The 16,903-nt window shown below is 31.3% G+C and overlaps 1 protein-coding gene across 7 annotated transcripts in view; it reads left to right on the forward strand.

Moving 5' to 3' along the window:
• LOC107443943 (BAR/IMD domain-containing adapter protein 2) overlaps positions 1-16,903 on the forward strand; it is a 239,498-nt gene that overhangs the window by 199,446 nt on the left and 23,149 nt on the right. For 5 of the 7 annotated variants that reach the window (XM_043039366.2, XM_071183634.1, XM_043039373.2 and 2 more), the window contains 4 exons: positions 4,691-4,801; positions 5,518-5,752; positions 9,572-9,758; positions 15,349-15,414. In XM_043039366.2, the coding sequence (XP_042895300.1) occupies positions 4,691-4,801; positions 5,518-5,752; positions 9,572-9,758; positions 15,349-15,414 (599 nt within the window). The remainder of the gene's footprint in view (positions 1-4,690; positions 4,802-5,517; positions 5,753-9,571; positions 9,759-15,348; positions 15,415-16,903) is intronic. The other 2 variants (XM_071183633.1, XM_071183635.1) reach the window with 1 other exon arrangement.

A 16,903-nucleotide genomic window follows, 5' to 3' on the forward strand; every position in this document is an offset into this window, starting at 1 on the left:
ATGTAATACAAAAATTATAAATACTTTTGTATTAATAGAAGAATTAAAACTCTTTCGGTTTCATAAAATGTCTTTGTTAAAGAGTAAGCGTAGAGATATTCTATTTTGGGAATTCATGGCAGAAAACATACCATTGAATAATAATTAGATTTATATTTCAAAGGAGGAGTTATTTTTAGAATCTTGTCCCTCTTTCGCTTCCATTTTAGGAAGCAGTAAATGATTTTCCATAATGCGTAGAGTTACAAAGGTATGTATGACTGGAACCTAATTACACCAATCTCTGTAATATTTAATGCGGGACAGAAGGTTTTCGCATGTCTCTTGCTGAATAACGTGTTCCAATAAACTTCTGCCGAAACCATTCGGAGTCTTGTCCACACCCCCTCCCATGTGGAGTGCGGATGTGAACTGTTATAACCACCAGCATGCCTTTTAATAAACCTTTTGATAATTTATTATGGCTTTTGACTGCATTCTTAAAGTTGAATACACCAATGATAACAGAGCTGTAGCCCTGTTATTATATATATATATATGTGTAATAAGCGAGACAACAACCTCTATGTTATCCCGCCAGATGTCGCTCGTCTGAACGAAAGGCATAGAACTTTCTTGATGTAAATGAAGAGAGTCAGTTGATATTGTTTCGAAGTGAAACTGGTAACCTTAGTCTGAAACTGGTAACCTGTGTGGTTCAATCTTAAATATTTAAGAGTCTGTGTGACTCATGTTATCATTAAAGAATTAGCATAATCATTAAATGTCTTGACTGACTTTATTAATGGTAACCAAGGCATTTACATTTATATATATATATATATTAGTAATGAGGACAGCATTGAGGTACGATCTCCTTTACTTCCCAGGCAAGCTGGTACGCATCGATCTGTTGGTAGGTGGACTTCAATCCACTACCCAGTATCGAACATCTATGTTTCACAATTACAGTTCAATGCTCCCACCACTGAGCCATCGAAGATCCGCAGTCAGGCGTTACCTGAGAAAAAAAATCAGATTTTAGGAGTACTATTTCCAGCTATTTTCACACCTAAATCTAGAAAATTTCGCTTAAATTCTTAAGATTTGTATTCATCTTTTGCGGAGTTATTCCTTTACAAATCTTCACCTTTTTCAATGTACAAGCATCGGATCGAAAACAAATTAGTCTCATCAAGAGATAATTAGATGCTGAAACAAATAACTTGCCAAAATGGGCGATAACACTAAAAAAAATAACATTTCATTCATGTCATTTCCTGATTGTTTTGAATATATTTCGTTAAATTAAGTCTCGCAGTCTGATTAGGTATGTAAAATTTGAAATTTGTTTTTAAATGGTGATAATAGGAGAAAAATTAGTACCCAATCTTCATAAAATTTCGAACTTCTTCATGCTTTTAAAGATATATAAAGCGTGCATTTTCTATGATACGTTTTGTTGCGCTGTGTTGTTTTCACTCTGTTAAGAATTTTACAATTTTTTTGAATTAGCCAATTATTTGCTTCTAAATAGGATTTAAATATTACATATCATACATTACATGCATTTTTTATCATATTACATATCATACATTTTTTAAAGAATAATACATTTTATTAACAATTCGTTCCATAGGTTCGCCTGTTCTTTATTTATATATTTAAACATTCTTTTTCAAAATTTTCTACTAAAGAAAGAAAAATAACTAATAATAATAATTTTAAATTTAATTTCCTTTTTCTCTTTCTTTTTCTTTAATTTTCTTTTTATATTTTTTATTTTTTTATTTTCTTGTGACACTTCCTTCTTTTTCAAAAGAAAAAAAAACTTATTTGCTCTTACTCCTTCATTAAAAAGAAAAATAAATAAATGATAATTATTATAATTTCTCTATCTTAGTAAAATATTTCTCTCCATCTTTTTTTAAACTAATAGACTTTCTTGTTTTGAATTCAATTTTAGGCTTTTGATGAANAAAAAAAAAAAAAAAAAAAAAAAAAAAAAAAAAAAAAAAAAAAAAAAAAAAAAAAAAAAAAAAAAAAAAAAAAAAAGAATAATAATTCTCCAGTATAGTCTAGAATTTTTCCTTTCTTTTCTAAATTTCCCTTTTGTTTTTCTTAAGTGTTTGAATGCTCTTTCTACTTTCATAATTTTTTATTCTCACCTTAAAAATTTCGACGTTTTCAGCTTCATTTTCTATTCTCTGTATAAGCCATTTATTCTTGTTGTAATTTTATGTGTTTTACTTATATTTTGTGTATGTTTTGTCTGTAGAATGTTTGTTCTACTCTCGTGTGCCCTGAATCGGGCGGGACGAGGTATAAATAAACAATATCATACATTAAATTTTTTTAAAGAATAAAACATGTCTTCCAGAAAAAGTTACTTTAATTAACTATTATTGATTTTCCAATACCAAATACAAATTTTCGCTAAATGTAAAAAGAACTATCTTTTCTTGCTGAATGAGTGCTGTGATCTCGCCAAACACCAGGCAAAGTGTCGAAGAAACCAAAACTTGCCAGTTAGCACGTGCAAAGAATGGGAAGACAACCTCATCAACCCCTGTTGCCAACAACTTAACGACGATATTTGAACGACACACACGTGTCCGGACGACAAAATGGTTTTCTTCGTCCCTCAGTCGTTAGCAGAGAATGTTGCCTTTGCTGATAATGTTCTAATGTCATCTCTCAACCATCCCCTCACTTAACTGTAACTGTGTCTTTTACGGAAAAGAGATACAGATTTTTTTTCCTTCCCCTTTGGTTGGATATACTCTTCCGTTTCGATGGTGAAAAGAAGGAAGATAACAAATTTCTTCCAACTCCCCCTCAACCTCCTATTCTTTGATTATTAGAGAGGGATTGTTGGAAGAAAAGAAAGCTTTTGATGATTCTTGATTTGAACGAAATCGCGTTACAAGAAATGAATAAAAAAAGTTTAATGTAAATGTTACAAAAATTTTTGGAACGATTTGCGATTTCGAGTAGTAATATCAGTATTTAATAGTAGATGGAATTATTTTACATTTTTTCTTTTTAAATTTGAATTATTTCATCGCCGGGAATGATGATGGAACTTTCGTATGGTAATATAATTTGACAGAGACATTAAACAGAACCACTAAATTTATTGTACGTGCAATTGCGAATTTAAAATAAGGTATCGTAAAACGGGAAATTATTGTTGTTTGTTGCATTTTATTAAAAGATTATAAATTCGTAAAGATTATTTGTTTTGAAAGAGGGTAACATTTATGTATTAAAAAGTATACTGACATTTTTGAAAGCTAGTATATTAAACTTTACGAAATAGTTTTAAATATAGGAACTTTAAAAATAGCAGGAGAATTTTTCTTTTATTAAGAAGAACATAACACACCTGGTGGTCGCTTAAGCATTGATTTATAAAAAATAAGGGTTTTAAGTTGTAAAAAAGAAACTACGATCATTGTTCGCTTTTACCAGAAATATATAGAAAGTCTTTGATTAATTTTCCTATTGCTACGATTGCTCTCTTAAGGAGCAGGAAAATGAATCTCCTTAAAAATAATTTTGACGTTATAGCGGAATAATATTAATTTTTAACTGGTTATAAACATACAGTTGCAAGCTAATTCCGAGTACCTAAGATATAATTGAATGAAAGAGCAATTCAATGAAACAAACCATCTCAACTGGAAATCGAACCCCGGTCCAAATCATGAGAAGATCCTGCCCGCTACACTTACTGGAAAGGTGAATTATATAGTTATGGATTTGTAAATACATGTATAATTTCGTGAATATTCTCTTGTCAGGCTAAATATCTCAGACAAACCCTATATAAATAGTTTAATTACAATATTTGCCAGAAAATCACCTAATTCTAACATAATTTAAAGAGAACATAACGCTTAATGCATTTCTTATGGAAAACTCAATTTGCCGACTTGGTGACATTTGGCCAACTTGTCGATAATTTTGGCGACTTGGCGATACATTGCGACCATTTTGTCAACAGAATGAGAGTTCTGGAAAATTCGAGTTTCGAACCGATAGGACTAATATTAATACGAGAATTGTCTCAAATCATTTCGTAAGTTCCGAGGTTCCGTCGCCAAGCCTGTATGAATAATAGTGTGTCTCCCAGAGGAGGAGTAGAGAACATTAGTCTGTTTGTCACTGCAATAGTTTTCTGATTTGTGAGTCTCTTGTGACCCGTCTGAGGTTTAAAAGCCTGGTACTTTTTCTGTACTATAGTATGATATTCGTGCTGTAATTGAGATTCTGAAAATTGGTGTGTTCTCTGAATGATTCTGCTAATAAATTTTTGCAGTCTTAAGGACTGTTTTATTCATCTCCAATCGACACGAATCCCTGAGCTCGATGCAATACGGCAGTAAGAATAACTCTAATAATACTTGGTTGCCCCATAATAATATTAGATGCTACGGTTGAAAAGTTTAAATTAAATTTCTATGTTTGTTTCTGCTTCGGTGCTTTAACTGGTGTGCTATAATAATAGAATGCCAGTTGATGATAATATTTGAAAATAAACCGCTGTAATACGATATATGGTATATTCATTGATCAAAAGAATAGCAACCTATATAATCTTTAGTATTTATTTAATTTTTGGTTGAAGTTCTTACATTTTTCATATTATAATGTTATATCTTCCAAAATAAAAATGAGCGTAAGCCTGGATTGTATTTTATTGTAGGGTCAAACGGTGCTTCAGCATAATCTAGACCAATGGTTAGAAATAGTTAAAACAAGAGAGTTCCTTCCAGAGTCCATAGAAAAGATTTTTGATGGCAGTGATGTGTGCAAGGTATTGACAATATTTAATATCTAATTTGGAAAATAAGAGCAATAAAATATTGTTTAAATGTAATTTTTATACATCATACAGAGTTATTTAAAAATATGGACTCAGTTTAATTAGAGTTCTACGTCACACAACTCTGATTTTATCTTTTTTTAAGAGTCTGGTGTGATATGAGAGTGTGTAAGCATATAAAGGCATCATTTATCGCAGTAGTATAATATTATACTTTACCAATCCCACCGCAGCCAGCTATCGATTCTTCTTGAAGTAAAGTAATAGAGACATCATGTTGACTAAAATATTGACAGTAAATAAATTATGACTATCAAAACCATGTTAAATAAGGATTTTACTAAAATAATTCCTCTATTCTCATGAAAATAAGTGCATAACGAACGTCTGATGAACCCATTTAGCGGTCTAATGCTGCAATGCATTAAAACATATACAAAACGGTAAACATGTTAAGCTGATTAGGAGTTAGCTTTGTCTTCATTATAATGCTTAGGGTAATATTTTTCATTTTCAAATCATAAAACAGCTGACATTAGCTTTTAATGTAATCAAATGCGATTACAAACAGCACTTCCAAGAAACGTTTTTAACACGATGCGTATACATATCAAACAACATTTAAAATCCATACTTTAAAACTAAATATTTTCAAGAGACCTATTCTTTTATATTATTAACTCTGATTTAAACCTCTTTTGTTTCAGCCGGGTAGTGAGTATGCCAGTTCCAACATAATTTTAAGCCCAATGTCATGCCAACAAAACCTGAGTTGCACAACATCTCCAAACATCGGTATGCGCAAAACACAAAGCATAGATTCCAGCTACCTAGACCTAAGAGATTATCAAGACGCACCTTATCCTAGACCCCTGTCAAGAGCCAAGTCAGATTTCAATCTAACGTCTTCTAGTGCCAGCCTAGTGTCAAGTAGCGACTACAGTAAGTAATTCAAGTGTCTACAGTCTTAATTCTTTCTCGGCGTTCATCGCTTATTCAAGGCTCCGATCCATATCAGATTCATTTTTATAACCTGTAGAACAAATAACAATAGATATAGATCAGATATGTTTTTTGAACATGCATCCTATTAAATAAAAGCAAATAATTCAAGTATTAAAAAATATTCAGTATAATCGAGGAAATCACGGGGTTGCCAACATTTTCTAGAAGTAAAGAAAAATACAAGTAGTACGCTGTAAAACTTTTTTATGTATATATGCCCCTATTTTTTTGTATTAAAATTAACTAAAGTGAGTCGTCGGATATTTAGGCTATAATTAGAACTAGCTTTGATTTCGATGGGACACTATATTTACTTCTTTTTTACTTATTGAATTTTTTTTCTGACCAAGTGGAGAACGAAGTTAGTAACTCCTTGTAAACATATGCTTAGACATAGTTTTTTAAAATGTATGTTTGGTTCGGGTTAATTTTTTTGCGTCTAATTATGGAACAAAATTAATTTTGCTTTGTTTAAGTGAAGCACACTGGTGTGGAGCTCGAAGAGTTATGTCATGCTATGCGTTGCACAACTTTATATTGACCTCAATAACTTATTCAGAACATTAAAACTTCAGAAAGTTAATGTAAAGATAATGTTTCACACTCTATAAGTTTTTAAAGCCAGCGCTTTCATTGGGTTGGACTGAGGTTTGGTCATCAGTGACGGCTGAAAAACTACCCATCTTCAGATAAATGGAGAGGGAAGCGAAAATGACCAGCGGGCAGCAATGCTGATAAAGTTGCAATATCTTGTCGCTTGCCTTGAAATCGTGAATCAATAACCTTTTGACCTCTATGGGTAATAGTTGGCTTATGTTTTTTTACGTGCTTAACGCTATATAAACTTAATAGACTATGCCAGAAAATTCACATTTTAAAAATAGATATAGATTATTTTGGTATCAAAAAAGTAAAAATCCATTATCATTTTAATTCTTGAATTAAATCGCCTAAATATTTATTTAACATAAAGTGAACAAAAAAGAAATTTTAAAATTATCAAGATGTATTTGAAGCTACTATTATTCCTTAGAAATTGATATAAAATCGTCTTTTTAAAATCGAAAGCAATCTAATAACGGGGTAAATAACAACAAAAAAAATTGATCGCTGCAGTAACATACGTTTCTAGACCAACATTTAAATTCTCTCTGAAAATGGCTAAATTTTCAGATTATTTTTAAACTGAATTTCCTGTTCAGTAAATAAAAATTACATTCGAGAGCCGCAGATTTTTCTAACGTCCTTAATCGTCTTGTAAAACAGCGTTTATTTCAGAAAAAGTTCATGCATTTAAAAAATGGTTAAAAGAAAAAGCAACTTTCTTAAAAGATTAATGCAGTTTGAAAATGAAGCACATTTTCGCTAAAATCTCCTTCAAAAATTATATTTATTTTCGGAAAGAGTATGAAGGAAAAGAATGCAAGATGTTTAGATGTTTTTCGTAGCTTCAAATGTTTGGCAGAATCGAAGAAAAAAGCAACAGCTGGTATTTCCAAAATTAAATGTTTTTTTTTTCGCTCTAAACAAAAGATATATTTTTACGTTCAAAGACACTTGTAAACAAAGGAAATACTCCGCTTTTTAAATTTACTATTGATCTTGTTAAAACAGAAATCTGGATGAACAATATATTATGTCAAAATACGGCTAAATTGATTTTTTTTTCTTCTTTTTGTTCTTCCCTTTAAACGTAAAATACATTAATAAGAAGTGATAAAAAAAAGTGTCGTAAACATTTTGAAATGAATGTTTCACTGTAAAGTTCTTTTTTTAAAAAAAGAAACAATGAAAGTAAAAGGAATAGAAGAAAGTGTAAGCAATAAATAAATACACTGTTTTTTTAAAATGAAAATCTTCCCTAACTATATAAGTAGCAGCAGGCCTTTTAAAATAAGTTTAAAGTATGATTCCTAAATATTTTTCTTAAAAATGTTATTTAAGCATAATTCCGTAACAACTATAATGTTATATATATGCAAGATAAAGTATAATTAATATCTATGTAATTATAATTTCCAAGCATAATTAGTTTATAAGTATTACATTAATTATTGCTGGAAAGATTACTTAAACTTGCATGGTATGGTAGTTGTTAGTTGTAATTAATAAGTTTAGTTTTGAAATGGATTCTAATGACAGTTTTGTTTTCGTGTTTATCTTATCATAAATATGGAAATTTTGAAACACTTAAATTAAAACAACTGCAAAAGATTTAGCATATAAACGGATCCGAAATGCACCCAACTTCTTATGAGAACAAAGAACGCTGAAATAGGTCAATAAAACGGCACCATCATATTAAGAGACAACTTGGAATTGAAGTCTTAGACATTCCTCCTTCAATTCTAAGAGGCCTCTCTAAGTCAGTAGATTTTTCTTTCTTTTTTTGCAGAAAAGGCATATACGCATTTTCCCGAGACAGAACGGCTGAAAGAATTTATTTCTGATTTTAGAATTTGGAATTTATTTTTTTTAATTTTTCCCTCATTTTCAGCTTAGTGAGAATTTTTTTCCTCCGATTGATTACAAGATATTTCAGTGTAAGGAATACCAGGCAATGGCCATTAACCTTTAGGCAAAACATCAGTTAAGGGAATACCAGGAAATGATCCTTTGCCTTAAATATCAGTGTAAGGATTACTTAATAGATTTAAAGTTTGTTTTAATTATATTATTTGTTAATGTGTTTACTTTGTGATCTGACAACATGCTCAATTTAAAAACTGATGGTTGTGAGGGAAGAAAGTTGTCGCATTTTTTTTTTCTTTTTCAAAATTCTCTATTTCTTTGAAAATTATTTTCTAATTGCGTTTAGAATATTAAAAGTCATTTTAGATTCTAGGAAATACATGTTTTGTTAAGACGAAATTCCTGTTCAGTATGCTCTTGCAATTTAGTGCCAGGTTCTTCACTTAGAAATACGAACTTGATTCATTTGAGATGCTAAACTTTAACAAAACAATTTTTCTTCATAAGTAATTGGTTTCTGAAAAACAAATTATTTTTATATAATAATTGTATTATAAGAATTTTATGACAGTTTTATGACATGTTAATGTCACGAAACATTGTCTTGTTAAAATGCAATAAAACGGCAGCTAGTTCTGTTACTATTTAAAAGAAAATTCCCCAAGAAATTTGTGTAAATAAAAATATTATTTCAAATGTGCACGGACAGCTAGTGCAAAATGGGAAAGCCTCTAATGACGTACGATGGCAGTTTTGGACATATGTTCCTATTCAATTCTCAATACGTAGGAAGCGTCGTATAGTGCGGCTTTGACAACTCCTCCAGACCTGTCAAGTCTGGGCAAGCCAGACCTGTCAAGTCAAGCCAGACCAAGTCTGGGGCTGTCTGCTGCTATGGTAACAAGCAAGAGCACATTTCTAATAGGGGTGAAATGGAGGAAAGAAGGTGTCGATTGATTTACTCACGACGACCTACGCTAAGATGAAGACAAAACTATTCACCCCACACCCCTATTCGAAGTGACCGTTCCTCGTAACCATAGTACCTGCCACGACGCGAGACGGGTGTCAGGAGGAGTTCTTCTGAAAGCCGCACTATACCTGCTTTCCAAATTAGTAACCGCAACACTGAATCCTCCTGTAATTTATGTTTACTAGTTCCGTGGTAGAATTCTTAGCCCAGAACTTAACTAGATCTTCACTCAAATTTCAGAAAATGCTTTTAGTGAAAATAAGGTTTTAATTTTTTTTTTAATCGTAAAAAGAAGTATTATTTTTGTGCAGGTTCTTCACTCAGAGCAAAGAATATGGCTTCGGTGAGATCCAAGTCCTCCAATTGTCACGTAAGAGCCCTTTATTCTTATTTGTCAAGTGGGGAACACCAATTGAGCTTCCATGAAGGCGATGTGATTGTCCTTATAGGAGAACGAAACAAAGGGTGGCAGTACGGAGAAAACCTCAGAAATCACAGGTAATCATTTTATGGCGTTAACAGTATTTTTCTTTTGTTTTACGACCGAATAGATAAACTCAAGAAAAATTAACTTTTTTAATGAAATTTTACAAAGATTTTATGCTTAAGTAGATCCAAATTCAATTGCCAACCAGGTGGCCGAGTGGTTAGCGTGCCTGATTGCGGAGCCGGTGGTTGCGGGTTTGAATCCCGCTCAGGGCATGGATGTTTCTCTCTCTCTCTCTGCGCTCTATGTCCTTTCTTCTGTGTGATTGTGTGAATGTAACCCGCCTTATAAACGGGTTTGTGGTTGTATGACGTGGGCGACGTTGCTCCACCGCCGTGGCGTAGCCATAGGTGCTCACTGGGTAACGATAAGAGAGTAGCAATTCTGGCATTTCTGAGGACAATGGGAAATAGACCCAAGTGCCCGCCATTAACCCAAAAAAATAATCCAAATTTAATTTAAATACGGATGTTCACATGACTAAATGTCATATTCCCTAGGTTTGATTTAATCAATTTCACAACAAATAAGGACTTTTGATATGAGACGAACAGTAGGGTGAACTGTCTTTCCAGTTTGAAACATCAACTTAGCAGGAATTCAAATGAACAAAACAAAATACCAGAGAGATTAGACTCAAAAGAATAAGCTACCATAATTTCGGACCGCATTTTTCCCTGTTCGGCTTATGCACTAGTAACATATTTGAACAAAAAAAAATTTTTTTACCAAAAACCAACTACGAAAAAAAAGAGAAATGAACTAAATTTAATACAAGCATAATAAAAGTAACGTTATTTACAATCTTAGCTTTTATATAACATTAATAAAACATTTCCGAAATTTCTGTTTTTCTGTCTCCTGGTTTGTTTTCTGCTTTTTGAAGCTCTGTCGCCATGGGGAAAAAAACATAATTTTAGTGCCTTACACTTGAAGCAATGCGATGATTTTAAACTATATATATAATTTTGCCTTGAAGAATTATCTGAGTTTCGAACAGACAAATAACTTAAATATTTTATAAGTTATTAAACGTTTTTAAAAGTCGCCAATTTGGCGACATTTTCCCACCTAGATGAAAATTATGAAAATCAATGCCATATTCTCAATTTTTGCAAATTTTCATGAACCTGTGTAATGCAGCATTGGAGTAAGTTTTCAAATATTAAAAGATTAGACCACAAACGCTTCTTGTTTTCACAAAACTGTGCCTTTTCTCCATAATGACGTTTTGCGCCATTTTGAAAATAAGCGCTAACAGTGCTGGCTTTAGATGGGCTAAACATAACCCAACAGTCATGAGTAACAGTTGCAAACTCACAGCAGTTATAAAAATAGCATATCATTTGCAAAAAAAGCATCATTTCATATTTCAACGAAGCCTTCAAAAAACAGTCTTTACAACAAACACTATTACATGATGATCATAAAGGTTCCATTCTATAAGTTATTCGTCTTCATTTCCTCAAAAGAATTAAATTATTACTTTCGCATATACTTGAGTTGCTTGATACAGCCATAGACTTGTTATGTCAAGAATTCGTCTGAATCAGAATATCAAAAGGTGGAACAATTTTATTTGAGACAGAAAGAGCAAAAATTGACACGAAATTTCAAGACTTCATGTTATATTTTCGATAAATTTTATTTTATGATAAGCAGTGATGCAAAACAATCTTCGATTCTTATTTAAGTTATTAAAAAATTATTTTTCGATTAGCATTTGGAGAAAACAGTGATTGTTTTTGGTCAGAAATTGATGTTTAATCAAAATTTAATACATTGAATGTACTCAAAATCCACGATGATTAAGTTAAAAATGGGAATGGTGGCTTATACGCCGAGGAAAATAAGGTAACTTTTAATAGAATTTTACAAAATCCCACGGATATATTTATTATGATTATTGGAAAATTTATTTCAAAAATTGCATTCTAATCTTTAATTCAGCCATAATAGTTTCAATTTTTTACTGAATAGAACAAGCATTAATTTTCGACTTAATTTTCTGAAAAGGAAAGATTTTCTTTGAATGATATTACAATGAGAATTGAAATCGGTGGTTGAGAGGTAAAATTATGATCGTAATCATCGATTAATTTCCAAAATTAATGATTTAAGCTACTTACTAAACATGCAAGTTTTATTGTTTGCTAACAAACCCTCTGTAAACAAAATACTAAAAGAACTTCTTAAAAAGGGAAGCAAAGTTTATTTTATTTATTTATTTTTTTAATTTTATTTTTTTAATTTTATTTTATTTATTTATATATCATTTTATTTATCTATATATTATTTTATTTTATTAATTTATATATTGGAAATAAAAAGCATACTGAATCGCATTTCGCTATCAAAACCGCGTACAAGCTTTCCATATAGCTGTGCTACTTGTTTTTCTTCTGCGTTTATTTATCGTTTAACTATCTTCTTAATAGATAAACGACGGGTACTTACCGGTAAAGGGCTAAAATTAAAGGCGAGTAAGTATCTTCCAAAGATCCAACGTGTACCCATAATAGTTTACATAAAATTATTAACAATTACATTCTACTACAATTTCCTTTCGCATCGATAAAGTAGTAGGAATATTTAGTGCCAAATAATATTTGCTCATCAATCTCTGATAATTTCTTACTCCCCCCCCCTATCTACATAAATCTCATCTTTTTGATGGCTATACTTAACAAAATTTATCGTCCTTTTCGTCCTTATCTAACATGGCAACAAAATCAGGTTTTTTTTTCAAAGCTCTCTAGCTACATTTAAGACATTTCCAAATTTTGAGTGGCCCTTAATTTTGAGTGGTTATTTACTTCTACTAATTACTACCATTTATTTGATCATTCGACGTCCTCAGTGCCAGTGGATTAAAAAATTTTTATACAATTATTTTTCTTACCAAAAATGAATGATTTTATCATCCATTTTTATTTCACTGTTTGAAAAAACAGCTACGATGAATACTATTAATACTTATTTAATGTGTTCTGAGTTGCGTAAACATGTAAAATTACACATTAAAAAAATTGTATTTCGTTAAAAGTCCAGAGATCTGAACACTTTGAAAGCCATATCATGATCAACTTTTTATTTTATTTTATAACTGGCTTTGAACAGCCGACACAATTCTGAGTTTATTAGTATCTGTATTCAACTCCATAGATTTGTAACTTTGAGCCCAATCCAAAAGACAAGGGAACTTCTGGATCAAGTATTGAGAGAAATTTGCCTTCGCGGAAGACTTTTTGATAGAACTATCCCGCATTTGCGTTACATGGAGAGGAAATTCACAAAACATCCCACGATTAGCCAAGTGGCAAGGTTCAAGCCCATGATCACTCTACCACTGAGGATATTTTACGTCAGCAATGTGGTCAGTAGGATTTGTATCGACCAGATATCGCTGGGATTCGAACCCCGGTAGCCACATTGGGAGGCGAATGCTCTATCCCCTGAGCCACCACGGCTCATAATCAATTCTATATCAAATTAGAAGATGATACTGGTAAATAATTTTTTTGTTGCATGAGATTTTTTTAACAGATCTTGGGTATTTTTAAGCCGTTGCACAATGGGCGAGAATCCAAGGTTTCATGGCCAAAATTAGTATTTCGATAAAATTTGTTTCAGAATTTGGGGTTTTTTATGTGCTGGTAAATTGTATTCATAGTTGAAATTTTGAAATACACTAAAAATATCCAAAAAAAACAAAATAACAGCCGAAATATAGCGAGCAAAAATTAAAAAAATTATATAGTACGTTTAAATAATTAAATATAACAATGGAAATATAATTTTCGTAATTTTATGTTAAAAATGAAAAGCTGATTATATTTCCGAAGTAATATTACAAAATAACGCGAAAACATGAAGAAAAACAAAATTTTAGTTTTTCGATATATTTAGTCCACCTTTGCAATACGGGCAAAATGGGGCAGGTAATATTTCAAAATAACGCGAATTAATTACAAAATAATGCGAAAACATGAAGAAAAACATAATTTTTGTTTTTCGGTATATTTAGTCCGCCTTTGCAATGGAACTGGTTTTTTCGAAAGAAAAAACATCAAGGAAGACAACAAAAAAAAGTTTAGCTATTACCTCGTGGAACTTTTTGGAACTAAGTTTCGAAAGTCATTCAAACATTGTAAAATGTCAAATGATAAGATTTAAACCATACGTTCGTCAAGAGTATTAATTAATCCAACAAATTGAAAAATTTTACTATAATTTCAGACTAATTACTCTGATAAAAATGTAACAGTAAAGTGAAATTCCTATATATATTTCTGAAATAAAAATTTAAAAGTTAAATATTTAAAAAAATTTTAAACATATTTTTCATTAAATCGTGCTCTTGTTGGTCCAAAAAGTAAATTATAATGTTTGGAGTGATTATGAATACTTAATTTGGGCTATATTAAAACTGCCTACACATATTTTAGTTGACAATTTAATTTTTAACTTTTGGCCAAAGATCATGGTCTTCTGCCCCCCAGTGCGGTGGTTTCCAAGCCCGCAATTGGCTTCTACATCCAAACTGCAGTTTTCTTAAAATGACATTTTTAATATATTTCTTGTCGAAATGTACAAGTTGAAAAAAAAAACGTTATATATAAGATAGGGTCACATAAATGTTGTGACTAGCTTCTAGGGAAGTTAGGACACATCATCAGGATTAAAATTGCATAGAAACCCATGCCCGGTAATATCGTCATACACCGCTAGGGCTGCTTCCCCTATTAGGAACAGTTTCCTCTTGTGGTTCTGAACAGGTAATATTATGGAAGCTCCCCTCTAGCTGTAACGACGACATTTACAGTATAGGGTTTTATGCAGTTTTAATTCTGAAGATGTGCTCTAACATCCTAAAATGTATGGTGCAACATTTATGCGACCCTCAGCTGTATAAAACCGTATTTAAACATGTACATTTCTATAAAAAAATAAACATTTAAAAAAAATCTGTAGCTTTAAGAGAAAAACTAATTTCAGGTTTAAAAATCCACACCCGAGTTGGGCAAGATCAAGTATTTGTATAAATTTTCCCCATTCTAACAGTGTAGTTTGATAAATAAAAAAATGGGACCCGTTTAAGGTACACGTAATGAAAATAGTAAACAAATTATATTTTTCTTTAATCCCTTAACGATCAGTTAATTTTCAAGAAAATGGTCATAAAAGTGTCGATTTTATTGGCTTTTGTATTTGTATTACGTATTTGATTAGTGCTGACATCTAGTTTAAAATAAACTAACTATCTACAATTACCTTAAAAATATCCTGGTACTGCAATCGGGTGTGTAAAATGAGAAATAAAATGTCTTCTGGGCTAAAGAAATGAATTATTCTTATTTTTATTGGCGATTTATTTCTGAACACTCCAGCCCGTCAATATCACGGGAGCGAGAAATAGAGGGTGAAGCCTCACCCCGTCATTTTCACGAGAACGAGAGGGGAGGGGTTAAAAGTTTTTAAAAAATTTGTCTAAAATTTTAATCTAACAAACATATTATATTTTATAAACAAACGAAAGTAATTTATATCGAACACAATTACATGCTATTCTAAAGTCATATTTCAATTTTAATTTTTCAGAGTAGGTTGGTTTCCAATTGCTTACACCGAGCCTATCCTAGACAGCTCCGAAAGTGAAGAACAAAGGTAATTATTATGTAGTTTTCATTAGTTTGTTATTCTTCAACAATTGCGTTATTTGGGAAGGAAACTAGTGAAGGTAGAAAAAATTTATATAAATAATTTTAAAATAATAGGAGACAGTATTAGCGGCTGACACTCTAGAAAGGGAATAAAACTCAAATTTGTTTGCGTCTTCCCCGAAGATGTGAATCCCATCTATAAAAGTGTTTCAAGCAACAAAAATTAAAGGGAATCATACAGCATCTTCAGTTACTACGAAGACTGCTTATTTTCATTACTAACTTAATATCGGCAGCTGAATTGAAACTGTTGTTTTGAATTGAATTTTATCAAACGAAAAGTTTTGTTTCTCTACGCGAAATAAAGATAACTGCGCAGCCACCATTAGAATTGGGAGCGAAGCGAGCAAAGGGTAATGCAATTCACTAATAATTATTTAAAAAGCAGAATTTCGACGAAATATTTCCTGTTAAACAATACTTTCTCTTTAATGAGGATGGGGAAGTTTTTATTGTGACTTAAAATTATTTTTGTATGCTTGATGGTCAAAAAAAACTGACAATAATTTAAATTATAAATAAATTTAGAGCTAATAAATAAATGTAATTTAATTATTTACCTTTGATACGAGAAAAATATGCTAAATACATGCATCCAATAGCATAAAAGATATTACCAAGACTTTTGGAACCCCGTAGGCAGTAAATATGTTTTTTTTACAGCGTATAAAAAGTAAAACACAATAAAGAGAATAAGTTCAATTAGTTTAACCTCATCGTTTATTCATTTAAAAAATACTAATATCCATGGAAATTAAAAGCAATTATTACTTTTCCCAGAAAATTCCTGAATTAAAATAACAAAAGAAAACTCTCCACTCCGATATCCAATTGAATTTTGCATTCCAGAATTCGCCACTCCATAACAGTTAAAGTGATGAAAACGTTCTTAAAATGCAGCCTTTTTTTTTTTACCCCAGACTAGCAGCGATAAGTCGTGTTTTAATTGGCTGCTGATAAATTCCACCTCATTTCCCGCTTTAATTGATCTTTGCTCATTTGATGGAAAACTGAGCGCTCATAAACAATGGCTGAGAAGCCATATTTAAGAGACCCCGTAGAATGAATACGAGAAATAATTGTTCTTCCAAGCAATTACGGATGGTAATGCAGTTCGCTAACGTTCACTGCGATTGCCGTAATAAATTGCTACTTTGGGAGAAAAGAGCGAATTGAATTTTCTACTGCTTAAGCGTTGTTCAGTATGAGGGAGGGATGATGTATATTTGGATCCTAGTTTGTTCCATCAGAGCTGATTANTATTTTATTTTCATTTCCTAAAACAAAGAAAAGTGCCACTCTAGTTTTGAAGTAAAAAACAATTTCTGAAATAATCCAACAGTTTATTTTCTATTAGTCACTGTATCTAGTGATGATTGTGAAAAATAAAAGTTCGTTTATACTAGTAGACTATAATATAAATTGTTTCTTAT

The sequence above is a fragment of the Parasteatoda tepidariorum genome, chromosome 7, assembly GCF_043381705.1.
Source record: "Parasteatoda tepidariorum isolate YZ-2023 chromosome 7, CAS_Ptep_4.0, whole genome shotgun sequence".
Taxonomy (NCBI): domain Eukaryota; kingdom Metazoa; phylum Arthropoda; class Arachnida; order Araneae; family Theridiidae; genus Parasteatoda; species Parasteatoda tepidariorum.